Source organism: Ambystoma mexicanum, chromosome 2p, assembly GCF_040938575.1.
Source record: "Ambystoma mexicanum isolate Mex_15411 chromosome 2p, UKY_AmexF1_1, whole genome shotgun sequence".
In the NCBI taxonomy this organism is placed as follows: domain Eukaryota; kingdom Metazoa; phylum Chordata; class Amphibia; order Caudata; family Ambystomatidae; genus Ambystoma; species Ambystoma mexicanum.
The window spans coordinates 501,503,269-501,530,479 of NC_090923.1; the positions used below are offsets into that span (position 1 = coordinate 501,503,269).

At 42.7% G+C, this 27,211-nt stretch overlaps 1 protein-coding gene across 1 annotated transcript in view; it reads left to right on the forward strand.

Annotated features, from left to right (window-relative positions):
- The window catches only part of LOC138567754 (uncharacterized), a 97,836-nt gene that overhangs the window by 8,319 nt on the left and 62,306 nt on the right, over positions 1-27,211 (forward strand). Inside the window, exon 3 of the mRNA XM_069646236.1 lies at positions 4,485-4,639. Coding sequence (XP_069502337.1) covers positions 4,485-4,639 — 155 coding nt within the window. The remainder of the gene's footprint in view (positions 1-4,484; positions 4,640-27,211) is intronic.

Below are 27,211 nucleotides of genomic sequence, written 5' to 3' on the forward strand. Positions count from 1 at the left end.
GTAGAGAGATGGAGATGTACACGCACAGGGAGGCGAAAACACGGGCATTCAAAGGTAGTCAACCAGACTAGGAGACAGAAGGCCTGAGTTACGAACGTGTTTTCAAAGGGACTTTCCAGGGGTCAAGTCCTAAAAAATAAAGTGGGGGGACTCATCAACAAACGCAATGGGCTGTGACGTCACCATAAATTAGCATATAAAGGTGAAATATGCACATTCCATTAAATTGGCTTTGCATAACCACCCAGATTGCACAGAACGAATGGCATTTGCCTTTCATAAAATCAACACACACACAAAACCAAGACAGGATATTTTCTTCTAATCGTGTTTTTGAAAACGTTCAAAGTTGTGCATGTTTTAAACTCCAAGAACCAATACAAATGTCTCCCTGGGACTTGCAGTAACGAAATGGGACATTTCACCTTTAGTTGTTTGCTATTTTTCTTAAGGTTATATAGTGCAGTGGTGAAGTGTCCGGCCTAGAAACCTGCTGACTGTAGTTTGATCCCGAGGTCGGCTTAAATTCATAAATTCAAAGAGAACATCCAATGTTTCTCTTTTAACTGGGGGGACTGAGTCCACCCTCTGAATAAAGTGGTGGACTCCATCCCCCCACGTGTACCCTCGACTTGAGCCCTGGGACTTTCCCATGTTAAATCAGGCCGTGAGCTAGAGATGGAGTTAGATAAACAGAGAGCGAGAGAGTCACTGGCGGTTTATGAGTGTGCATGTATGTACGGGGAGAAATGGGAAGAAACAGCATGTATAAGAGGGAAAGCATCGGTGGTCTTGTGTGTGTGCTTGGGAGAGCAAAAGTGTGTCGTCCGAAACAACGGTACTGGTAAGCTTGCCGGTACCGTTGTTTCCGGAACGGCAAACTACGAGTTCTATGAGCGGGTGCCGTTCAGCCTGCCAGTTCTGCCTGGTGGGCGGAACAGCACCCGCTCGCAGACCTTGACGGAGGCACCGGCACTGTTGCACACAGACATCCGTCCTCCCCATTCCCATTGAGACCAAAGGGACTAAATGGGAATGCAGATTTTCTTTTTTCCGGCTACCACCAGAGTCATACTGACAGCCAGTGACTGTGTTTGGTGTGTGTGTGACGAAGAGCGAGAACTGAATGAGAAATGGGAGAGAAACAGGAGAGAGAGAGCCAGGGCCTGAAACAGAAAGTCAAGCACAAATACAGATCAGAGCCCGGTCAAGGGTCAATCAAATGGTGCCGTGTCACTTCAGCGCTGCTGTTAAAGGGCACCGGCCAGCTCAAACAATGGCCTCATTACGAGCATGTCGGTCTGGGTAGTACGGTACCGGTAAGCATGCCGGTACTGTACTTCCTGGACCGCCATACTACGGGCTCTGCTCGTGGGAACCGTTTCACTCGTCAGGTTTTTCCTGGCGGGTGTTACGGCACCCGCGAGCAGAGCACGTCGGATGCACCAGGACATTCAGAGTTGTGCCGGTGCATCCAACGTCTCCATCCCCATTCAGCCCTATTGGGCAAAATGGGGATGAGGAGGCCTTTGATTCCGGCACCCGAAAATGGGCTATTACCGGGTCCGCCTTATTCGGCATGACCCGGTTCTTTCCCATTCACGGCTGCTGGGAAAAATGCAACTCCGGCAGCAGCCGTGCCGTTTTTAACGGCACGGCTACCGCCAGAGTTGTAATGAGGGCCAATGTCTCTAGAAAGTCATTGACTGACACCTCACATGACAGTCAGTGACAGAGGTGCAGCGCCAGCGCCTATTTAAGAATCACGCTGCATGCCTTTCAAATGCAGCAGCACCCTGCAAACGTTGACCCCCGCGGTCCTGAGAAAGGGATTTGTTTGTAGTTTACAGAACATTGGAGGGCAGTGCCCAAAAATTGGTAGACCTGGGGCCGGCACTGATACAAATTCAGTAGGCAGAAAGAAAGTCAGACCAGCAAATGCAAAACAGTCCTAGTTAGAAAAAATACATTTATTTGCATTTTGTTCGGTGCCTGCGCTGAGTGCCACACTTAGCGGGGACACCCAACAAGACCGGCACCAGAGAAAAGGGCGGGGCTGCTCCAATCATCTGCCCCGTGCATAATCCCTCATAATGCCCAGAGTAGATGATTGGGGAGGCGCCCCGTCCCCTTTTCATTGGTGCCGGGTTTTGTGGGAGTCCGTGCTAAGGGCGGAACCCCCTGAAAAGCTGTTTGCAACGACTAGGGCACTGAGCAAAACAGTCCGCATTTAGCACCTTAGAGTATGAATCCGTCTGTGTGAGAGAGAGAGAGAGAGAGAGAGAGAGAGAGAGAGAGAGAGAGAGAGAGAGTAAGTGAAAGGGAGTCACAGAAGGAAAGAGTACGGAAGACAGGGATGCAATGACCGTGGGCAGTCACACAGACAGGCCAACTGACAACCACTGACAGACCTTTAGTTCACCAAATTGTGTGTGCGAGAAAGAGAGGGGCTAATGGAGGGAGCAAGAGATAGAGAGAACGAGGGATGGATTGCAGTGCACAAACTGCAGAGAGGCACGTGGACACACATTCAAGAATGTATTAAGATAAACAGATATACAGTCAGATAAAGATTAAGGGATGGGGTGACAGACAGAGAGATTCATAAATAATATGAGCGAGAAAACAAGAGCTAAAGAGCACGAGAAACACACAGACAGACTGACGGGCCTGTCTAACAGAAATATGTTTTCTAATGGGTCCCATTATTTTAAAGACATTCACTTAGCGGGAATCTTTACTTTTTGTTGAATCATGTTATTTGCTCCCATTGTGCACTCAACAAAGATCTAGGAGGTGCCCACCTTGTACCAGAAAAGATGACGCCTCACCCACTTTTCAGCAGTGTTTTCACAGCCACGGCCCTAGGGGATTAGTCAGTTTCCAACCTATTGACATCATAGCATTTGGAATCAAAGTTGAAATAATGTTACTGGGAATCAACAGCATCCAAACACTCATAATCAATGATCTGTGCCGGTCTCTGCTAATTCCCACACCTGCAGGGGAAGTCCACTGCTCCCACTTGGATCAAAGCTTGGGAAGCTCTTGCTTTCTGTGGTGGTCTGTCAGTAATGTAACCAATGCTTGCACCTGCAGAGAAGTAGCGAGAGATTAACAGTACCTGCTTCTTTTGCAGATGCTTGTTAATGAAGCGTTATCCTCAGGAAACTGTCCGTTCACAATAGTAGTATTGGGGGATGAATTAGGCCCTTTCTGGTAGTTATTAAAGGGTAGGCTATGGCACTCAGCTTCACCTGTGCCCTCTATTCCCTCTGCCGAATGCAATACCAACCTCTCCTCTCCGTCATATTATATGGTTTACATCAATTTAACAGCAGTGACGTCACTTCAACCCTTCGGCCATTTTAGAATGATCCATATATGTTTTATGAGTCTAATGAAAACAAATAACTTTCACAAGCAGACCTGAAGGCAGTATAAAATATAATCACAAAATGGCTGACACAAGTGCATGGTAGAAGGCAGTATCATAGCACCATGCCAGTTAATATGAAATAGATCCTCTTGGGCCAATGCAGTGGAAAAAAAAATACGAGGAGAGGACTCAGTCTTAATGAACTTTAAAGTCTCTGGGCTTGATTTCCAAAATGTGTTTTAATGGGATTTCCTCAATGTAAAAAAGCGTTTGTGACGCGGGGCCTTTGTCTTTGAATTAAGAGCCACCGAGGTCAAAGTGATCAGTAGACAGTACCACCTTGCATGTTGTCTGTGTGAATTTCCCTTTTGATCGTTGTTTACCTTTTGTTGAGTGTGTACCCAGGACTTCTACGATTGCCAAGATTCAGCCGCTGTTGGCATTCTCAGCTGCGAGTTCATGGCAGTCAGCAGGAGATTGTGAATTTTTGTTTCACGTTTGATGGTGCCTCAATGTCAGGGGACTTGAGCATAAGGGTGTGGTGCTGTAATGTAGTTGAGTGTACTGTGTGGCTATCGCTCGTGCTGTCCCCCCGCACATGCAGATTATGGCATTCATGCATACACCCACATCTACTGTGTCATCAATAAGTGCTAAAGGACTCATGCAAGATGTCAGTGAATCTGATAATACTAATTTTCCCTCTAAAACTAGAAATATACGCAAATAATTAAAACATAAATATCTAATTCTCTAAATATGTCCTTGTCCTCAATATCTGGACTCATGTGATTTTCCTCATTCATAAAGAAGCAGGACCTAGCAACACACGTTTGATATGTTGTAATTCACAATATAACATGCTGCACCCACACAGAGTAGCAAAGTGCCTTAGGCTGCCAGATAATACTTGAAGAAACACACACATAATCATAGGTTTAGCCTGCAATCTGCTCATTGATTGATGCTCAGACGTCGCAAAATTACTGGACTGCAAAACAGGAATTGAGGACTCACCTTTCAACAAATCAAAATGTTAGGTGCCCCAAGTGTAATGCAACTAAACCACCTAGTAACGATTCATATAATGTTTTCATTTACTTAGGCTTACAATGAAGGGTGCCGTTCTGTTCATCATCATGTCGCTTGCTCAGATGTCTTATGCGTCTCCAGTGCCAATGCTAGAAGATCAAGAAATGGGATATGCGCTTCAAGAAACTACTCCAAGCCAAGGCGACGCACTTCAATTTCGGATTGTGGGTGAGTACATTACAATAACCATTCAACAATTTGAAATATCATTTCAAAAAGGCACTAAGCAAGCAAGAGTTGTCGAAGTTTGGGTTGTATGCAAGCATGCGGGTAGCTGCTTTCCAGGCACTAACACAATGGCACTACTGGGCCTTAAAACGGCAAGAGCAGGACACGAGTTAAAATACCCATGCATACCATAGCTGTGTTTGTCAAATGCTTATCTAAAACTTATACACAAGCCAAAGCCGTTAACTTTGCCAATGCTTCTTTTCAACAGGACTTCAAATCCAACTTGAGGACAAACATACTGCTCATAAATCAGGTGGTTGACGGCACACTTGGTTATTACATGTTTTAATACAAAGTAGTGCGTATAAAGCTGCATTTAAGCCATTAACTCCCCGTAGATGGCTTTGAAATAACACTGACAGGCCCTTCACAGAACAGAGTTTGATGTTAGTTCTTGAGGCAGCTAGCTCAAAGGGATGTGTTTTGGGTTGGGAGGGTCAGGCAGTGGGTGATAATGGCTATGGGGCCTAGCATGGCCACAGAGCAGATTTTGACGTTATTTCTTGAGTCAGCTAGCTCAAAGGGATGTGTTTTGGGTGGGGAGGGTCAGGCAGTGGGTGATAATGGCTATGGGGCCTAGCATGGCCAGGAGCAGTTATTGTGTGGCAGATATCCAAACAACACCCTCATGCTGTATGTTCCACCCCTTGTCTCATATTGTATCTCTCCTATCTTCACTTCCTATGACACTAGTTTCAGCTTTTAGGCAGCACTTTCCATGCCACCTAATAGCCACCATTCAAAACTTCCAAGTAGGGCGTACAGCAGGCACTGACTTCGAAAGAAGGTGGCAGTAGGGATGATCCCTGATTTAATGTGTTATTGCAACGTATGTTTAAAAGGAAAGCCATGTTTACATAAGGACTTGTCTTGGGTGCATAGTGCAAAAAAACCTCACATTCATTCTTCACATTCAGCTCGCATCTGAAATCGATAACAACCCTTTATTAAAATAAATATGTAACACATGCAATATATGCACACATGCACTTTTATACAAAAACCTGCTTTCATGGTTTAAATATCTGCAAAATAATAAATAACATTTTGACAGTCCATGATGGTAGCCAGTCTGTTTTAAATTGACAAACTAGATGTACCCTTTTATATCTCCTCATTCATTCTTGATCGTAAACTGATTTTCGATTAAAGAGAGTTTTTTTTAAGGGAAGTCTCCTTATAGCTTCACTAACTGGGATGTTCCAAAGACCCATGCACACCTGATGAACTATGTCTTCCAGATTCGAAAAATAGTGTGAAGATTTTATTTCATTGTTTGTTTTAAGGGTAGTCGGGAGAATAGCTCACACGAGCTTGCCGCTGACATGGGGCCCACATGCACTTTATAGGGTTGACACCTGGCTGAGCTGAGCCAAGGTGGAAACCTAAGTCGGGTAAAGAGGGTAATAACAACAACTACTATTACAGTGGTTAGAAGTTGCAATAATCGGGCAAGAAGTTTGTGATAAAACACAGTTATAGCGCCACCTGATTCACAGAAGCGTTGTATAATGGTGCAATCCCACAGGAAAACACTCTGTGAATCAGGCCTTTAATATTTACAAAATGAAAAACACCTGAAGATTTAGCTATTTCCGTTCACAAAATCCAGATGTGGCCCTATAAATAAGTGACACGCTGAGGTTATGACACAGCTTCGAAAAATAATCTAAAATATCATTTATGTGTATTCCATTTAGTGTATAAGATCCACACGACTATATGTGTATTATGTATACCTCTCATTGAAGTTAACCTTGTGTGGGCCTTTGTGGTATGCATATCAGTAACAGAAATCAGTAAGGTATGGAGCAGATAGAGGAGAGAAACTGTACTGTAAGAGAAACGATAGATATGAAGATGTCATAGAGTCCTTCTTTGCTTTCAATATCTTTATATCTTTGCCAGTACATCTTTAATCTGGCATCTTATGTCTTGGACTGGCCATTTCTTCTGTTCCCTTGCTTCTACTCTCTATCCCCTATCAAATTACTTTATTTTTCAATTTATAATAATAGCCAAGAATAGAAACAATTGAGACTGGTGCATGAGACATCCTCAGGTCCAGGAGGAACCATTAGAAAATAAGACATGTGACATCAATATTTGACTAGGGTAAACCCACCAAAAGACAATTTATACAAACTCCGAAACATAGATAAATCTCCTGTTAGCTGTTCCTGTCCCCATGTAGTCAATCACATGCATGGGGGCATATTTTAAAAGAGTTATGTAATGCGTCATTTGTATAGTGTCTTTCACCAATAGTATGGCCACAATGCGCTCTAGGTTGAAAGCTGTCGGGGGGACCTGAGTCCAGGTATGGGAAGACATTCTAGGAGGTACTAGTATGCATGTGTGACTATTGGCCTGTATGATGATATGAGGGGTGACCAAGTCCCTGCAAGCCACCCATGTCGAGCTGGCAAGTGGATGGGTGATAATAAGTGGTCTAGAGGTTATTCAAGAGCGGGAGAGAACTTATGTGTGCAGTTACTTATTGCATTTTTGTCATGAATGATAGCTGCATTCTTATGGCAGAGGTGTTGTGCAAAGTACCTTCAAGTCGTGTAGGATGGCAGGTGCATGTGGGTCTGCAGCTGGACCTTTGGCTAGTTTCCTTATGCATGGAGATGGGAGGTTAAATTCATTGTCTACATTATAATACAATTCCCTGTCTGAACAATGATATGATATGATAGGTTATTTATAATGCGCTTAATACCCAGACGTTTCTAAGCACGGAACTGAGGATCGAACCTGTGTTGCCCCATGTCGTCTTGCTTCCAAGGCGAGCATGTTGCCCCTGAAATATCCTCCCGAGACAATAGTTATATTATGTAATCTTGCATTTAAATAGTGGCTCCTGCCATAGTTTATGACTTCAAAGCTCTTTGCCTGCCAGAAAGGCAAAGGAAGAGTATTATAGAACATCAAGTAGTGGTAGGGAGTAGAAATGTGGGGCAACTAGTTGGGATGAGGGTGAGGGCTATATAAGGTGCACAGGAAGGCATGAGAAGGAAAAGGTAGAGGAGCTATGTGTATAATTGCACCACATGTATCATGGGACTCAAGTTTATTCCATGGGGGTTCAGTGCCAAGAGGAGAAATAGCGTGCTCTCTGCACAAGCGGGGTATGTCTGAAAATTACTCACTGCATGGTGAGCCTGGGCATGTTGAAGCTATGCCCAAGAAAACACATGTGGCAATGCCCTCCCCATACTACCCTAGGGCCCCAATAACATTTGAGTGGGGTTGTATGTCAGAAATCCAAATTTGCCAAGTTTCCCAAACCTCCCTGAAAAGTGAGCAAGAAACCTCACATATGTTTGATTTCCTCATTTATGCCATGGTTACCAAAACACTAGGCTTGTGCTGAAAGTGCTTATGGCAAGACCTTGAGCCTTCCACAGTGTCATGCTGATCCAACATATGTAGAAAACCATGCCCAAGAAAACACAGCATGCAAAGCTCCTCTTTATTTCCCTATGGTTCTATATATGGGAAAGGTATGAGGAAATGTGGACACATTTAACTGAGGGTGGAATTAAAACCATGGCTACCTTGGGAGCAGAAGCCCAGTCCGGCCTCCATGGAGGTTTGTGCGTCCCGCCAAGGCCTTTATGATAATGGTTATATTTGTGTGTGATGCAGTAATCCTTTTAGGCGGTGGCTGGGTGATTATGGGAGTTAATTTACTTAATCCATACTTTTACTAGCCTTTCTCACCCTGGTCAGCAGTTACTCTGTACTGTTAATAGAGGGCATCATGCAAATGTTCGGTCAAAACAGGGGTGTGTGGTCTAGTTAACATCTTAGATATCCTGGTATACCTTCTGTTGTAAAATATACCTTTAAAGCAAAACATTATAATGAAACCTCAACATAATACAATATGACCTAACCAGCTAGTACAAAACGAAACTTACATCATATTTACCCACCCCCTTCCCCAAAAGGAGTGAATACGTACATACAGTAGCGCTCAGGTAGATTTTAGTTAATATTGATCCCGTCAGAGCAAAACATTACAAACATGTTTCTACAACTTAAAACATGACATAGCATAGCATAACATAACACAGTGTAGCACACCAAACCTAATTCAGTGTAGGACTTCTAAACAGGGTTGGGCACAGACATTATCGCTTAGTACAGGCACATAAAACATTGTACACACACACACACACACACACACACACACACACACACACACACACACACACACACACACACACACACACACACACACACACACACACACACACACACACACACACACACACACACACACACACACACACACACACACACACACACACACACACACACACACACACACACACACACACACACACACACACACACACACACACACACACACACACACACACACACACACACACACACACACACACACCCCCCTCCAGAATTCTGCCTCTCTTGCGTTGACTGATTTCAATATTGCTGCTATTTTGTAGGCCAATGCCCTGGGCCTTCAAAGTCAAGGGACACCACTCTTGACACCTTCCTTCACTCTACTCTGGGGACAATTGTTGTTTCCTTTCATTAAGAGGTGCAATTCCTCCTTTATGTATTTATTTATTTTGCATTTGTAAGGCACCTGTACATCAAGCAAATTGGGTTTCAAGGTGCACATAGGAAAGCAGGGAGGGAACGTGCAAGTGCAGAGAGAGGGAAGGAATGAGGGAGTGGGGGTAATTGCTAGGAGTATAACAGGGGAAGTGCTATGGAGTAAGCAGCTGTTAAATGACTCGGTGAGAGCTGTCAACTGCCAATAAATAAGTAAGTGTGTGTAGGCCTGTGGTGGCACAGACCAGTGGGTGCCAAGGCAAGTGCTAGGAGCAGACGGAGGCTGAAGGCCAATGGGTGTGGGAGGTCAGGACCCAGGTGGACACATACAGGCCCTGGCCATCAATCTCAGCGACCGTGGGGATTAGCAGAGGAGGGAGGAAGGGAAGAATGAGGTGAAAAGGAAGGTCTTGAGGAGCTTCTGGAATTTGAGGAAATCTGGTTCAAGATGAAGAGGAAGGCGGTAGCTGTCCATAGGGGGAAGCCTGCTGAGGATAGAGATTGGCCATCAGCTCGCTGCTTAAGGAAGTTCTTGATACACAGAGAGTTGGAGCCAGAGGAACTTAAAGATTTGGAGAGAGAGTATTTAGTGAGAGCCAGTTGTAGATAGTGTGGTCCCCGCCCCAAGACAGCCTTATGGATGATGAAGAGGGATTTGCATTTGATCATTGCAGCAACCAAGAGCCAGTAGAGAGATTTTAGGGCTGGAGAAATGTGGTCCCTGAGCTTGAAGCCAAGGATAAGTCTTGCATCCCTGTTCAGGATTAGCTGGAGGGGTCGTTGAGATGAAGAGGGTAGATTAAGGAAGAGGCTATTGCAGTAGTCTTGCCTAGAGAGAACCAGAGCTCTTGAGACAATGAGCTTCTGAGGGGAACGTGAGGAAAGGAAGGATTCCTTTGAGGAAGTGGAGTTGAAACTTGGCCTTCTTGGCAAGGTCCTGAATGCGAGGGTGGAAGGAAAGAGAGGAGTCGAAGATGACTCCAAGGTGTCTGGCTTCAGATGAATGACAAGGGGGAGAGCCCATAGAAGGTGGCCAGAGGGAAGGGAAGAAAGAGGGAGCAGGAGTCCCAATGGGAAGGATCTCAGTCTTGCTGGCATTGAGGCAAATACCATTGGTCCTAAACCTGGACTGGATGGGAGATAGGCCGTCATGAATGATGGAGGAAGTAAGGAGAGTATCAGAGGGAAGATTGAAGAAGAGTTGTGTGTCATCTGCATAAAACTGGAAGTTAGGGGAGAAAGTGGAAATGAGGTGTGCAAGCGGAGCAAGAGAGGTGTTTAAGAGCCAGGAAGAAAGGTTGGAGCCATGGGGGAGGCCACAGGTGGAGATAGGGCAAGGAGAGCATCAGAGAGTGTTTGATTAAGAGGTGTTGTCTCTCTTGGCCAGAGGGTGGAACATATGGGTGTTTTTCTGTGGGGAGACTGATGGCTCAGCCTTTGAAACAACTTCAAGCATCCATAAATGGAGTTACGTTTTATTTGTATTTATTTATTTATTTTACTTGACCAAACCCTAGACTAGAACATCTGACCAGAGTGTTTAAGCACCCAAAGCATGCCATTGGATCCCCGTTGGTCAGACTATTGAGTCTTCCACAGTGTCCTGTAAGCATGAGCATGTTGAAGCCCTACGAAGGAACCACTGATGGCAAATCGCTTCTGCTTACTTCCCTAAACCCCCCTATAATGCTTTGGAGCAGTTTTATGTCAGATGGCCGAATTTGCTAATTTCTTGCAACAGCTCCCTGAAAAGCAACCTAAAACAACTTTGATATATTGGGGGAGGGAGTCCTCAATATTGACATTGATACAACTTTTTTTTTTACCTAAAACCCTGGGCGTGTACGTGGCATAGTGCTTAAGGACCCAATGCATGCCATTGGCTCCACATTGGTCAAACTATTGAGTCTTCCACAGACCACGAAATTGGGCACATATCTTAAAGAACTTAACCAATGAGGCAGAAAGCAATGTGCTTATATCTTCCATAGCCCATGTCTCACACACCTTTCCCCACCAATGCACAGTTTGAGGGCCTTCTCAATTCTTCCATTGTTGAGCTTGTAGAAACCTGGTTGCATTTATGAGGTGTGAGATAGGCAATGCCAGGGATTCCAACATTGGATACATGCCTGACTAACCAACATCACCTAGACTTAAACTCCAGGATCAAAGGAAAGCTGCAACCTATAGAGCTCTATAATCCCAGTATTTCTTTCCAATAACACTGCGTGTCTGCACAGGACCACCAGATGTTCTCCAATGTCCCTTCCTCTTCACATTCCCTCCCACATAGCAGATAGTATGAAGGCTGACATGTATGCAGATGGAATAGAGATATGTATCACCTGAAGCAGATCATATACACATATTTCTTTATGGTTGTGTATATAGATGATTTCTGTGCTCTGGGACAATGACTCTGGGCAATTTTCACTTCAAACTCTCTCTCCCATCTACATATATAAGTCAGTTTACCTGTGTATCACTCATATTAAGGAGATAATAAAGCTTGGAAAATCTACCTCCAACAAAAGCCTCCACCCCCAACAGTTGCATGTGTGTGTGTGCTGTCTGGTCTCTGGCACTTGTATTCCTGTATTGAAAATGAAATGTAGCAGCTGTGTGTAATGTAACCTTTCTGTTTTCACCCCTGAAAATTTTATTTTTACATTCTCAAATGACATCAGAGATTCCTGCTTCAAGAAATCTCACAGAGTCCCATTTGCACAGAGTATAACAACACACCTCCATGCCATTCAAGATTTAACCAATCAACGCAAGAGAAATATGTGCAGCCAATAGGTACCACTTAAGGCTAGAGATTCTAAACCCAACTGTAGCAGATTAGTATTTTGCTGGAAATGCATGGAGGGTTGCAGCACAGGAAAATGTGAACATCATTTCCTGCAATTCATGCAGATTGTTTTCAGGAAGAAATATAACATGCTAGATATTAAATTACTCCTTATGGCACTACCCATATCTAGCCAATAGATCTCCTGATTCTTCCATCTACCGAGGTCTTGTGTAAGTCCCCTAAACACTGCTGGAATGTTTGCTTTAAATGTGTCTAAAAAATTGGGTTTGATTTGAACTCCCAGATACTATGTACAGGAGTCGTCCTGATGGAAAAGGCAATTCTCCCTCACAGATAGCTACATTGATGAAGTCACATTACTATTTAATCACTTTACTTTTGCATAGTTTGTGGAGAAATCTGAGACTCACTTAAAGTCTTACACATCCGTAATCAAGGCTGCGAGAGAGGCAGCAGTATTTTGTAGGTATACAAGAACATCATCCATGATGAATGCAATGTTAGAGATTGTCCTACCATACCTCATTCTCTATATCCTTGCACTGGCTCAGAATTTCCAGGCAAAAGGCTCCATAGAGAGGACAAAAGGTAAAGGAGAATGAGGGAACCCAAGCACGTGCTTCTGGATATCCAAAAGGGATCAGTAAGAGCTTTGCAGAATTCTAACCTGCTGTGAGGGAATCGAACATTGGCAAGACACATTTAGTAAACTTTAGATCAATTTCTATAGTACTGATGACTACTCTGATAAAGCCCCATTCAAACATGTCAAATGCTTTGTTGGCATCCAGATTAAGCAGTGCATAAGTCCCACATAGCATCACCAACACTCAATAAGGTAATTGATTCCACTGATGTTGTCATGAGTGTTACAGTTGACAATGAAAACAGTTATGGTGTACATGTTTTAAAGAGCAATTGGTTGGTAGGCCCCGCCATTAGTACCAACCTTTTGAGGCTTCAGAGTCATTGTTAACTCCACCATTGTTAGCGAACACAAATCATACTCTGGAAAATAACATTTTATAAATGAGTCTTGCTGCTAAAGGTCTTGTACAACAGGGGGAGATGTACCCGGCTATGGACTTTGTTGGTTGATAAATAGGCAATTCCCACATCTACTTCTTCCCTTGGGATAGGGGTATTATAAAGTTAACACCCAGAATAGGGTAAGTAGAGAGTTCTCTATTGTAGTTTAAGCATAAAGTAATGACTGCAATTCCTCTCCAAGTCCTTCTTTCTCTCAGCCTGTTCAGAATCCCCACACTTGCAAAATTTGCATTTTTCTAAGGTCAAAGTAAGAACAGCTTCTCCTAGCTTAATCAAAACTAGAATTAATCTCTGATAATGCTCAGACTGATTAATCTTTGATCAACACTTACTAGTCCACAAACACATCACATCCTTCCTGGTGAGTTTCCTCATGAAAGAGGTTTTGCTCGACAGACTATTGACAAACTTTGCATAATATTGAATGAGACCAAGAAAATATGCAACATCAATCTTTGATTTGGGTGCAGACATGTCAACAATGGCTTTGACTGTACTCATATTTCGTTAGACACCTGTTGCAGACTAAGTATACCCAAGATAATCCACCTTAGACTTGCGAAAGGTGCACTTTTCTGAGGTCAAAGTAAGACCAGCTTTTCCAAGCTTAATCAAAACTAGGCGTAATCTCTGATCATTATTTTTATTTATTTTTTATTTTTTTTATTGTGCATTAGCCAAAAATAACAGAATCTTCGACTTTTTACACATCAATTTTTTTAAGAAACATCAAACCAAACGGAAAATTCAAAGTTCTCAAGGAAATGCAAACAAAACAATTGTAAGAAAAGAAAACTAGAAAAAATATATATCACATGTAGCTCCAGGTATAAACATTCCTAAATTGAACAGACATCAAGAGTAAAGATGTTAAAATTCAACTTCAAAAGATCAATATAACCCCAGAAAAAGCAATTATAAACATGTATAAACACAATATACCAACTGAAAGATGTAAGTGCAGACATTTTTCCTTCTTTGTATCCTCTAACAAATTATCTTCCTATTAGTGAGATTTAAAACAATCAGGACCTTTACCACTTCGGCTGTCAAGAACAATTTGTTTCCCGATTACATTCTTTCCCAAAAGATGAAAGTATCCAGAGACTCAGCATTATGAACAAATCTTTTTTAATCTAAGAGTCCTTAGGTCCCGGGTCCCTGGGCAGATCATTAATTGATGTTGGGTGGTATGCTTTGCATTCAGCTCACACTCATGACAAATATTATTAAGAACGGCTCCCTTATCTCTGATGTGTAAGATTTCTAAGGTGGGTAGAATGTTTAATCTAAATCTAAGGAAGTCAGCCCTAGTTGTTGGATCCCGGGACTTCCTTAGATAAGAAGGCAAAAAGGATTGAGGTTTATCACAAATTTTCAATGAAGATGATCATTTAGCTGCTCTCATCCTATCAATCGTTCTGATCGAATCCTATCTTTTATAATTTCTTTAGTTTTTAACAGATTTTGAATCAGGATTTATAGGCCAGAATCTGCTTTCGCTAGGATCTCATTACTTCTATCCCTGAGTTTATTCAGAAATCTATTATCTCCCTTCTGCAACTGTAAGGCCACATCTTCGTAAAGTGACAAGAGAGAAGGCACAATGATTAATCTGTAGAGTGAGACCCATTTCCATTCAACCCAGGCCTAGAGTGATCTCAAACCTAGTTCATAAAATATAGAGACCATAGGGATGGAATTTGCGAGATTCAAGGTTCTTTTCCAAAGTTTTGCCTCTATTTTATCCCAATCAATTTCAAAACTTTGAAGATTACACTCAAGACCAAAGAGCAGAGTAGAACTACCTTCCCTATGTAGTATGCTATTAATGGGAGAATTGAGACTTTACGAAATGTATTATGAATTTTAATAATTTCAGATCCTAAATTTAGAATCTTGAGATCTAAGGTAGATAGTAGGTCCCTTCTGGCCGGAAAGGCTCTAATCTTTGAGTCCAGGTATATGATCTAATTTACAATGGGGACGGCTTGATTGTCAATCTGCCAAGTAAAAGGTTTCGTCTTCTGCTGTAGCTGTTTATTGTCAGATGGTTTAATTTTGCATACTCGGATAAAGCATTAAGGAGTCGTTGTAGGCCAATTTGTGTATCATCTAGAATAGCGATATCATTGTGTCTGCCAACCAGGATATCCTTGTTGTTCCAATTTTAGGGCTTGACAGAATTAATTTTTGAAACCACTGAAACAAGTCTGAGAGGTACAAATTGAAGAGAAACAGTGAGACCAAGCAACCTTGAAGAACCCCTCTCTCTATGTCAATTGATTGCGATAGGTCACCCGATCTTGATGGTTAATACATAAGGTTGAGTTATGATGCAATTCAATCAAGATTGCTAGCAAATTATCGGGCAAGCCCCAGCTCTTCAATTTGCCCCAGAGACAATCTCTATTGATGGTATGGAAGGCCTGGGATAAATCCACCCAGGCTCTGAAGAGAGGTCTACCACCCTTCACAAAGCAACCTGAACTAGCACTGCTAAGAACCAATCCATTCATTGATGTTGATAATCCTCTCCTGAAACCAGTTTGAAACTTTGAAATGATCCCCTTGCCAGTGGCCCAACTTTCCAGATCCCTCAAGACTAGACCTGTAGATATTTTGCCATCCGCAACCTAAAGAGAAATTGGACGGTAATTAGACGCGGCTAGGCGATCACCTCGCTTATATATGGGGATAATTATGGCACTTCTCCAAGGATCTGGAAGTTTTCTAGTCTCTATTAATTTATCAAAAAGGGATTTTAACACCCTCGCCTATGTGCTTGGATTAAATTTCAAGATTGCATTAGGGAGGCCATTTGGCCCTGTTGCTCGGGACGCTGATGATTTTATAATTAAACCATCAATCTCCTCTAACAACTAAGAGCCCAGGTTGTATTTCACTCAATCCTAGGTTCAGCAATCTCCGGCGGGCCATAAACCTTGGCAAAAGGATCAACCCAGGTCTGCTCTTGGATAATCACATCTTGAGCTTGATTTACGATTTACTTTCGTATTTATCATGGACCAAAAATTACGTGAGTTTTTAAGACATATCGCCTTCAGCATTTCTTCACCACCTTTATGGAGCCTCAAGAATCTATGAGACTTCATCCAATTTCTATAAGAGTTATAAATCAATCTGACTTCATCATTTCGCTGTTATATATTAGTCTTAACTTTCTTTGGGGCTCTCAAAAGTTTTCTTCTCTTTTTTTTCTCCAGAATTTGTATATCAAATTGGTGTCTATGGTGTGGAGTACTCTCAGACTGATCAACCCCATGCAATAAAAATATCATCCTGATAACATTTGACACCAGCAATTCTCCCAGAGAATACTGTGTATTATGTGTACATACACTGGAAGCCGAGTTCAAACCAAATGGCATCCTTACACACTTGAACATCCCCATTTGTTTTATAAATGTCACACCCTTGGACGGCTCCAGATGCAAACTGATTTGATGGTATGCAGATTTGAGGGCAAGTAGGGAAAGAACTGTGGCTCCAGAGAAATCTGTAATGTGTTCATCAATTTGTGGTAATGGAAACCGATCAAAAACTATATATTTGTTAACTTCCCTCAAGTCTATGCAAATCCTTACAGTACCATTGACCTTCCTTACAATAACTATGGGTCTGACCCACTCCTAGGCATCGGTGGGTACTATTACCCCTTCACATAGCATGTGATTGAGTTCAGCATCTACCTCTTTCTTTAGTGCTAAAGGTACTGTTCTAACCTTTGCTGCAACTGGAAACCCCCTTTCTTGAGTTTGATTTTGTGCAAAAGACCGTTTAAACATCCAAATCCTATTGTACAAGCCAAAAAGTGGATTTGTGGCCAGTCTGCTGTCTCCTCTCCACTGCAGTCAGGATAGCACTGGCCCTTGTCACCAGTATTATAAAGGGAACACTCCAATCATCACAATTCTATTGTTAAGGAACATTTTCCAATTAGGAAATCAGCAGTACAAAGCAAGTGAGAACAGATTCATCATGCATATAAATGAACATGAGAACAGTGCATTTTACAACACATCTCCTTCTGTCTGAACAAATTGGGCATGAAAACAGGTGAACTATGTACCTGTTTAATCACAGTGAAGTTATAGATTTAGAGAGAGAACAACAAAAATGATTAACACACTTGAAACAGAAACTATTTACACACTTGGATGAAAAATGTTATAACACTATTCACACAAACTGAATGACGAACAGATGGTGCCTACAAACATTTAAGGCTGCTTATGAGTATAGTCTTGTATTGAGTTAATTCACACGTGCAACTCTCTCTTTATTCCATACTGCACCCCCACAAACCCATTCCTTCCTGTCCTTGACAACAAAATCTTAACCCTTTCACCAAGTGAAAGATACTATCCCAGGGCTTGATCCTTGCATCCATGTTTGAAATCGTAATGCATCTTTGAATCCTCTCTATGATGCCTAATGTGATCCCTGACCTGGGTGCCATCATAGGATACCATCTTCGACTTACCAAGCCAACCTGGAGTCAGTTAAGTGTTTGGTTTTTACCCTTCAAACACCTCAAATGGAGACATACCAGTCGTACAATGAGAGGTAATGCTGTATGAAACACTGACGTTTTGAGTGCACTCTTCCATTCTTCATGTAGTTCAACTGACATCCGAATCCCATCCATCAAAGTGCAATTGAAGCTCTCAAAGTGCCCATTACTCTGGGGATGCTAGCGAGTAATTCTTTTCTGCTCAATCCGCATACACCCTTTGCAACTTATCCATAATACAATTGCAAGACTTGTCCTTGGCCTCAAACCCTGGGATCGTATCTCTCCAGCACTGAAATCTCTTCACCGCTCCCAGTGGCTGCAAGGATTACATTCAAGACCCTCACCATTGTCCACAAGGCTTTCTGGGGCCTGGGTCCAAAATACCTTCAGCTGTCCCTCCATACATACCTTCTATCTTGAGCCTTTGCTCCTCCACCTTTAACTCCCTCAGGGTCAGCCATTTTTCTAAGAAACAAGCTGGGGGTAGATATCTGTCTTTGGCTTGGGCCTCCCTCTGGAACAGCCTCCCTGCCACTCTACAACTTGAGGAGAACCACCTCCAGTTCCGAAAGCACCTCAAGACCTTCCTCTCTGCTTCTGCATTCTCTCCTCCTTCTCTCCTGTTGATCTGTTCTGCATTGGCATCGTGCACCTGGTCTTCCTCTGTCTTTAGCACCCAGGTACCTTCTCTCCCTGCCACGCACCTGCACTGCCTCCGGGCAATCCCTTGCACTGGGGTCTGTATCTGTAACCCTACAGTCCCCTCCCTTTTTTCTTCTTCTGCACTTATTCAGACACAATTGTCTGTTGCCTTATTCTTAGCACTTACCACCTGCTGGCTGCACTGCCACTGTTTGTTGCCTTTTTTTATTTATGTATTTATTTATTTATGTATTCATGTTGTATTTACTTATTTTTATTTTGCTCAGCACGTTTCACCTCTTCCCCCCTCCCTTGCACTTACCCCTCTCCCTCTCCCATGCACGTGAGCATTCTCAATGTCACTGGGCCTAGTAAAATCGTTGTTTTGTTCTTCCTTGTTCCCCACCCTTGCCTCATCACACTCTGAAACACTTGTGTACGAGCACTATACAAATAAAATAACAATATCAATACTCAACAGCCACTCCTGAAACTCCCTATATATACATTGAGGACCATTGTCGCTAACAATTACAGAGGGCAAACCTTCCCTCCAAAATATTCCCTTTTAAAATGTTATCACATTGGCCACAGTGATCTCTTGAAGAATCCCCACCTCAGGCCCCTTGGACAGCAGATCTATTGCCACAATCACACAATTGTCCCTCACCCCAGAACAATTAAGTAGTCCTAATATATCCACAGCAATTACTTCCCATGGCATTTTAGGTGCCTTAGGAATCTCCACTGGTGGCATCCTAATTTTCAAGACCATATCACTATCTCAACAAAAATTGCAATCCCTCACTTGTTGCTCAATAAAACTATCCATATTGGCCAACCAAAAATCAGTTCTGATTATGCACTTGTTCCTGTAAACACACATGTGATCTTCATGACCTAGCATGACCACCTACCTCTCTCATTCCTTCTGGTACCAAATAGCGCTCACCTCTAAGCACTTACCCACCTTGCATACTTAACTCATCTTTAACTCGTTTGAATCTTTTTATGTTTTTGGTTCAAATCTCATTTTTGTCACCTAGACAACACTTGTCAAGAATATCTTTCTTTACTTCCTGATACAATACATCCTGCTCACAAGCCTTGTTCCAGTCATCTTCTTTAAGACAATTCTCCACCTGAAAAATATCTCTGATATCCTCGCTCAACTTCATGCACTGCTCTGCATTCTCATCAGCTACTGCATTATTTGAAAAGCCATCCACCACCACATTCCTTTTACCTGGTACATGCACTGCAGTGAACTCTAAAACCTGTATTGTCCTGGACAAACCATCTAATCCTCTTCTATTAAAGATGCTGAATAATGGTTTATGATCTGTCTTTACAGTGAAAAGCCTTCAATAGAGATAAACCTTACATTTTGTGATGACCCATATTACATCACATCTAAAGCCACTTGTTCTGTCATGGAATAACTTCTTTCCACATCTCTAAGTGTCCTAGAGGCAAATTCCACAGTGTTTTCACCCCCATCATGGCACTCTTGTATCAGCACAGCTCCAATCCTAACTCACAAGCATCAGTATAGACAACATTCTTGAGATTTTAACTAAAGCCTGTAAGTGTGGGAGCTTGAACTATGTCCTCTTTTATCTTGCGAAATTCCTCATCACACTCATTAGTCCATAACAACTTCTCACCCTTCCTGGTGAGTTTCCACATGTAAGTGGTTTTGCTCGAAAGACCTTTGATGAACTTTGCATAATGTTCAATTAGACCAAGAAAAGATGCAACATCCATCTTTGATTTGGGTACAGACATGTTAAAACGAATTATAAGATTAACTCTATGTAGATATCTCAAATGGAAGGCCAATGATTTGCACTGATTAATACACTCCCACATCGAGTCTCTAAAAACGTGTTTAGGGTAGTCTACAAATTGTCCAAATATACACAGATGAAAATTAATCAAATGCCCACAAAACTTCATTTTCAAAGCCTGATTTAGAAAGACTGCTCATTTGCAGCACAGAACAGTCGTTCTAAATCTAACTGTCATGCTCCTGTCACACACAAGTGTGTGATTGCGTGTCTGTGTGTATGTTGAGGCGTGGTGTTTGGGGAGTGTAGGGAGAGGATGGGGAGAAGGGATGTGTGTATTTGTGTTTGTGTTAGTGGGGGGCGGCTTAGGGACGGTTATGGGAGAGAGGGCGCAGGATTCATTTGAGGGCTCGGGGGTGAAACCCCCTGATTTAAGAGGTGAGGGTGGACGGTGGAAGGTTGAAAAGTGATATTTGGCAAATATTAAAGCCTGTACCAAATCAGACAAAACAATGAAGGCTTTTTTGTGTGAGCTCTTTAATATTTGACAAAATTGCATAGAATCTCCAGCACTAGATGTTTTAAGATATTTCCCGAAGTAAAAAAAAGTGGTAGGTAGCATTAACAGGGTCCGGTCATTACCATCTAGTAATCTTCGTTTTGATCTTTAATAGGTTAAATCTAAACCTCATTATTGCATTTCTCATGAGAGATTAGGGACATTTCATGACATAGAGCCTCATTACACGGAATGCGGTAAGGGTTTACCGGTACCGGTAAGGGCACCGCTACTGGTAAACCCTTACCGCCTTACTATGAGGTCCCTTTGCTGGACCCGACCTCAACGGCTGGTTTTAGCAGCCGTTAAGGAACAGGCCCGCAAAGGGACCTTGGTGCTAATTACGGTACCGCAATTTGCGTTACCGTAATTAGCTCCTTCCCCATTCCCATTGAGCCCTATGGGGGCAAAAATGGGAATGTGGAAGTGCCTTGGTGAATGGGGAATTACCGCCCCCGCTCACCTTGGCGGACACAGTAAAATACCGGTGGCAACCATGGCTAATAGCGCCATGGTTACCGCATACCGTGTAATGAGGCCCATAGTGTGGTATGGTACTACTCCTAGCATTTTATGTGTTTCTTTTCAAATAAAAAAAATATTTTTTTGCACTTCTAATTAGTTGATACTATTTTTCTCAAAAGGGATGCCCTTGGCAGAACTAAGTAGTTCACATTTTTCCACATACCAGTTCCCCCCACTTTAAATTCCCCTTAAAGCTTTCAAATAGGGAGTTCAGAGGTGGATGCGTTTGTTTCTTACACATTGAAAGTTATTTCAATGTAAGTCTCATGGGTAACGCAAGAACATTTCTCCAAATACAAACCTCAAGAGATGAAAGGTCCAAATCGAATAGGAGATGGTGGCATTCCAAACCATAAATAAGGGCAGGGATGACTTTACACTCGTGTATTTTAATGGCTGGAAAATTGGAGAATTTCCCAAATTTTTTGGTAATACAAAACCTTGATAAGGCCTTGCTGTAACATTCTGGCATAAGTATTTTATATTGTTGACCACCACCTCCGCCGCGTGTTCAACCCTGCTCTTGTTACGTGCATGATTTTAATTGTATTATAATTAATGCTTATAAAATTGCTCTGCCTCTAAAACACTGTTTCTTTGGTATCAGTGGTGACGAAATGTGGCTCGAGAAGAATGGCGTCAGAGCAGATAGGAAATGGGCCCACAATGGATCAAGGGCATCCGTGTGGATCAACATTCCTGTTGTCTTTCCAGCCTTCTACAAAAGAGAAGCCCCAATAAAAGGCCCTAAAAGAAACCCAATGGTGGTGCCACTTTGAGAGTGAGTGCAGGCATAAAGCCATATTAAGAGGGAGTGACACAACTGGGTGGGGAGGAGACAATCAAAAGAGGACAGGTGTTTCACAGTGATAGTGAGGCAAGGGTGCTAGAATCATTATGTGGTATACCGTTGTTTAAAAGCCTTTCATTTGAATGTCCTCAGTTTGGTCATGCAGCTTTGGTCAATTCAAACAAATATATACATATACATAAATATGTATATGTGTAGGTAGGGGTTATAGGTGGTGGCCTGAGGTAGGGAGGAGGAATGTGAAAGGGCCCATAGTCAAACAAGGTTAAACGAAAGTCTTTGAAATCTCATAAAACCATGCTAGGAATGTGCCAGATGAGTCCTGAGACAAACTGCAATCAGAGGATTTGTGTGATAGTTTGGTGGAGGGCTGGTTCAAATATTTGTAAGATCATGTGCAGCGAAGGACATAACGAAACATAAAATGCCTTCTCAAGATTTATAATTTTGGCTGATAAGGCACAGGAAGATAAGTGGGTTTGACATGGATAAAACACCACAGACAAGTGGCATCGCCGGGATTCGCGATCACAACGAAATATTGGTACATCATGACAAACCAATCTCAATCTGATAAACAGACAGATGTTGGGAAAGATGTTCCCTTTTGCACCTTGTCATCCATTGATTTCAATGGGACCCCCTCTGTTTGCTTGTTTTTGAACCTGTCTTGATGTTTTGAAGGGAAATAAATCCTCCAGCTTCACCTCCCTTGCCTTTTGCTCATTGATGTGGGGAAAGTGACTGGTCCCTAAGACTGTCAGTACTGAGAAATGTTGTTTCTCTCTTGGAATTCCTATATATTGCACAAAGCACCTTCCAGTGCAGTGCAATTATCCCCTTAACCATTTAAGGGAGGGCTATGAGAGAGCATGATAGAGGTGGGGGCCAGAGGAGTAAGGAACCTTGTATGCCAGTGGGACCCAGATCAGGAAAGAGGCGCATCAGGGGAGACCACGCAAGCAGAGCACCTCAATTCAGGACTGAGATGCAAACTAACCAACCCCACTAACAATTTCTCTTTCTGCATACACCTCTCAAACTCCAAACCAAACACAACCAAAACCTACAGCACAACAAACCGCACAAACTTCACTACATTGCAACAACAAAACAAAAAAAACACACATAGACTCACACAACAGTACACGAGGACTACCGGCCGCAAACACCCCAGGCCCAGCCAACGGACCCACGGAGCTGAGGCCGCCAACAGCACATCACTGCTCTCTTGCACTTTTCCTGCTTCCTCCCACTAACTCAACCCCTGCCCTCTCCTCTTTCAGAGGCGCCAGAGCGCCAGGGGACCAGTCCGTCGTGATAGTGCAAGGTACAAATGTCCTTTAACATTAACATTAACGTTTGTCATTATGTTTTTGAGGTTACTATGCATATGTGCCTAAGACAAGCTGCCGGCAGCACTAACATTTTTACACTTTTTGCATTATGTTACCCGTGCACATTTGCGTTTACCGCAAATGGCTACTAAAGGTGGCTAACACCCAAAGATGGATCTGCCATGAGGATTCTGGCTTGTTCTTTGGGCACATTGTAGTTTGGCCTTCTTCCTACCCCCTCAGGTCAGAGAATCCAATATAAGTTCATGCACTTACCTGGAAAAACTGCTGCTTGTGTGTGTGTGAGCCAAAGGAAGAGGGCTGGGACTTTCTGGACGCAGTCCACATCTTTTGTTGCCAGAGAATCTGCTACTGGGTGGGTGTGAAACCAGTAGTTGTCCCTGATTGGTCAATTACTGGCAGTGAGAATGTGGCAGGTCCTTTCCATTGGTGGGTTTGGACTTGCTTACAACTCCAATTCTGGATCAAGAGGACAAAGTGCACTATGGCCAGAAGCATGGATTGTTTCCCTAAAGCAGGCTAGCTTTTGACCAGTCACCTGAGGACTTGTGCCTTTAAAAGGAGGAGTCTTGCACCCCTTCAGTAGAATTCCCTCAGTTCCTCAAGGATCCTTAAAGGCCGAAGAGACGTTCTGAATGTTCCCCCCGGACTTCATTTGGAACAGTTGCACTGTCCAAAGCCCTCAACTTAAGGTGAAAAAGGAACCATCAAGACAGAAGGATCTGTAGCCAATCAATGGAGGAGTGGTCAAAATACCTGTAAATGTTCAGAGGAAAGTTCCTGGTAAAGGTCTGGTAGGGAATGACATCTGTGATTTAGGTCTTGTGGGGGACACTGCAGAACTTCCATCCACTAGGTCTCATGCCAAGAAGACTGCCTTAGCCAAGCCTGAGAGCCAGCCTAAGCCAAAGGGGAACCCCAAGACTAAGGGAGTACTGAATCTAAAGAAGGGGAAGACGTGGTTTCCTCTGTCATACCTAGAACTGAGGTTAAGGCAGTTGACCAAGCAGTTATTATTGCAGACAGTGGGGTTCAATTGGTTTTAGATGAGATAGAGCCCTTCCACAAGAGAAATGGCATAGAACACCATACCAGCTTTGCATATCATCCCAAACTTAATTTAACGGTTCAACAATTTAACTGGTAATAAAAGATAGTATGCAGACGGCCATTTTCATTTGGGGTGATTGGAAGCAAGCAGTAGTCTACACTATTGAAGCATGTATTTTCACTCCATATTCCATTAAGGGAGTGTTACTGTTTGAGTTGCTTAGAGGCAGACAACCTAATGCCAAAGTATGTCCATGATGGATGGCGATGGCAGGCAAAAATAAATTGTTCAAGTGGAGTGAAGTTGGGAAGAAGAACATGGACAAACAATGCAATGACATACTATTGTAGGATAGACAAAAAACTGCTTTTCACAAAATAACAAAAACAGGCACGTAGGTTTGTATAAAAAAGCCTAATTCATGGAAAGGACAAGCACAAAGATGGGTAGGCCATCCAAAGTTATAAAAGTTCTCCACGGCACAGTAAGAACTGTAGACAGGAAGGTAAGCCACGATCATAGAGTGAGACAATGGGTTAAGCCAACTACAGGTTTAGAAGTTAAACCAGGAAATAGGCATATTATTTGGAGTTTTGGACATTGTGATCTAGAGTAACAGAAGGCATGCGGGGGGGGGGGGGTACAACAAAGTACACTAAGGAAAGTGAAATGCATATCCAGAAAAAGGAGATGCTATGAGGGAAAAGCAAAGAGAGCCAGTTAATGTGGGAGACATATAATAACACCAGACTAGATAGAGTAGTATAGATACATATGCAAACCACCCAAATTATTGGTCTTGCTGCCGGTTTCATTTGGGTGAGAGGGGGTTTTGCTTTTGTAATTGATGCATGAAGATGTCAATTTATTTAGGGTTAGATATTCTGGGGAGAGGGATGGTATTTTACAGTGCCTTGATGTGATGTCTTCAAGTAATTTTAGTTTGCTGACTGCCATGGGATGTGCTCTAGGCAGCAGGTCGGGGGCTAGTATGGTGTTCCCTTATGTTGCGTCTGGACATAAAAGTCGAACTATTGAGAAGTGGTGTCAAGTGGAGTCAAACATACTTTACACTTTCGTTCTGTTAAGCATGAAGAGCTAGGTTGTAAGACTGTTCCTGAATTTCAAGGAGTCTTTTAAGTGAAGCACTGTGCACAGTATGTTACTCAGCATTCTGGTACTTGTGGTTTTGCTTTTTCAAAAGGCTGTCCTGCAAATGACAGTTTGCAGGAAAGGAAACATAGTTGGATGCAGTATTTAAATGTGACATGAAGCCTTGAGATGTCTGTAAACTCTCCTAAGATTTGTATGAAATAGTCACCTATTGGTATAAACAAGGATGCAGCGTGCCGATATGACAATTTGTAATACAATGGTTCCACTAAAGAGCAGCTAACTTGTATATGCTCGACAAAGGAGCAGACGTTTTGTCTATATGAAAAACCTTTATGTTAAAATGTTCTTTTACAAATTACGCAATCAGCTGCGGAATGGTTTTGAAATATAGCTGGTGGAACTTTACAAACAAACGGGGCAAGAATGTGAACTTTACCTTATGACCCACTTCCCAGTAATTGTTGCCTGCTGGGCCGACCTTGAACGACAAAACAGCTGCAAATTAAAGGAGTGAGCAAAACAGATGGAGCAAAAATGTCATTGATCGCACGGCAGGAAGCTTTGAATGGGGCACCCCTTATATTACTGCTCTAGTCACAAACACACCCTTGGACTGGAAGGGATGTTCTTTACAAAGAACAAGGGTAAACGTTGGAAAGGGGGTTTCGGTCCCGCAATACATCCCATTACCCATTCACTGCCTGTTACCAGTTGGTCTAGGGTAAGGTATGTTTAGAAAATGACAGCATTCCCAGAGGTCAGGTGTTGCTGTCAGATCTCACCTTTGCGCGATTTGAAAGAATACATTTCATGACATCAGATCAGTTACCATGGGACCCTTGATATCAAATCGCCCAGCCAGCAACCTCATCCTGAATGATGGCAGAGATTGGATTGCATTGTAAAAGACTGCACTTAGACATGTATACCCAAACCCTTTGCCTACACTGTGGCCAAGGCTGGCCCTAGGCATAGACAGTCTGTGCTGTTATGCCGTGGGTTAGGGCCCCACACGCATGGAAGCTCCTGCAGCAACCAGCCGCCATGTGTATGCCAAGGAACATGGGTTGTATTCTAGAGGGGCTGGGCTGAATTCAGGCAGTGTCCTCTTTTTTTCTGCCTGTCCGTGTAAGGCCGTGCAGTCTCCTCCCACACCGCACTGAGGAGACAAATATTCCCCATTGAGGCCTCATAAATACTTTAATACTTATCACTCACTTTGTTTTGGTGGAATATTTAGATGCTCAGTGATGAAGATTTTTTATTCTGAAGCCATAGCACTAGTTACCTAGCCAAATCCATGCCTTTTTCTAACTCAATTAATTTTTTGAAAAAGTCTGCCTTATTTTCATGTCTTCTGATTTGGAGCACCAAAACATGTTATTTTTCTTTCTTTTTGTAGAATGCCACATTTTCCTCACAGACTATATGAAAACTGCCTTTGCCAGACAAAGAAAATCGACCAAATTACCTTTTCACACATTACATTTCATTGTGAGTCCTGAAATCACATTCACAAAACACACATGTCATTTATTTAAGCCTGCCACTGAAGTGCATTCAGCGCAGAGAAGCCGGGTACACTGTTGTCTCATCACCAAGACAATGCATTATTGCCTGATAACTGCCCCCCCTAGTCCATTTTGAGCTCTA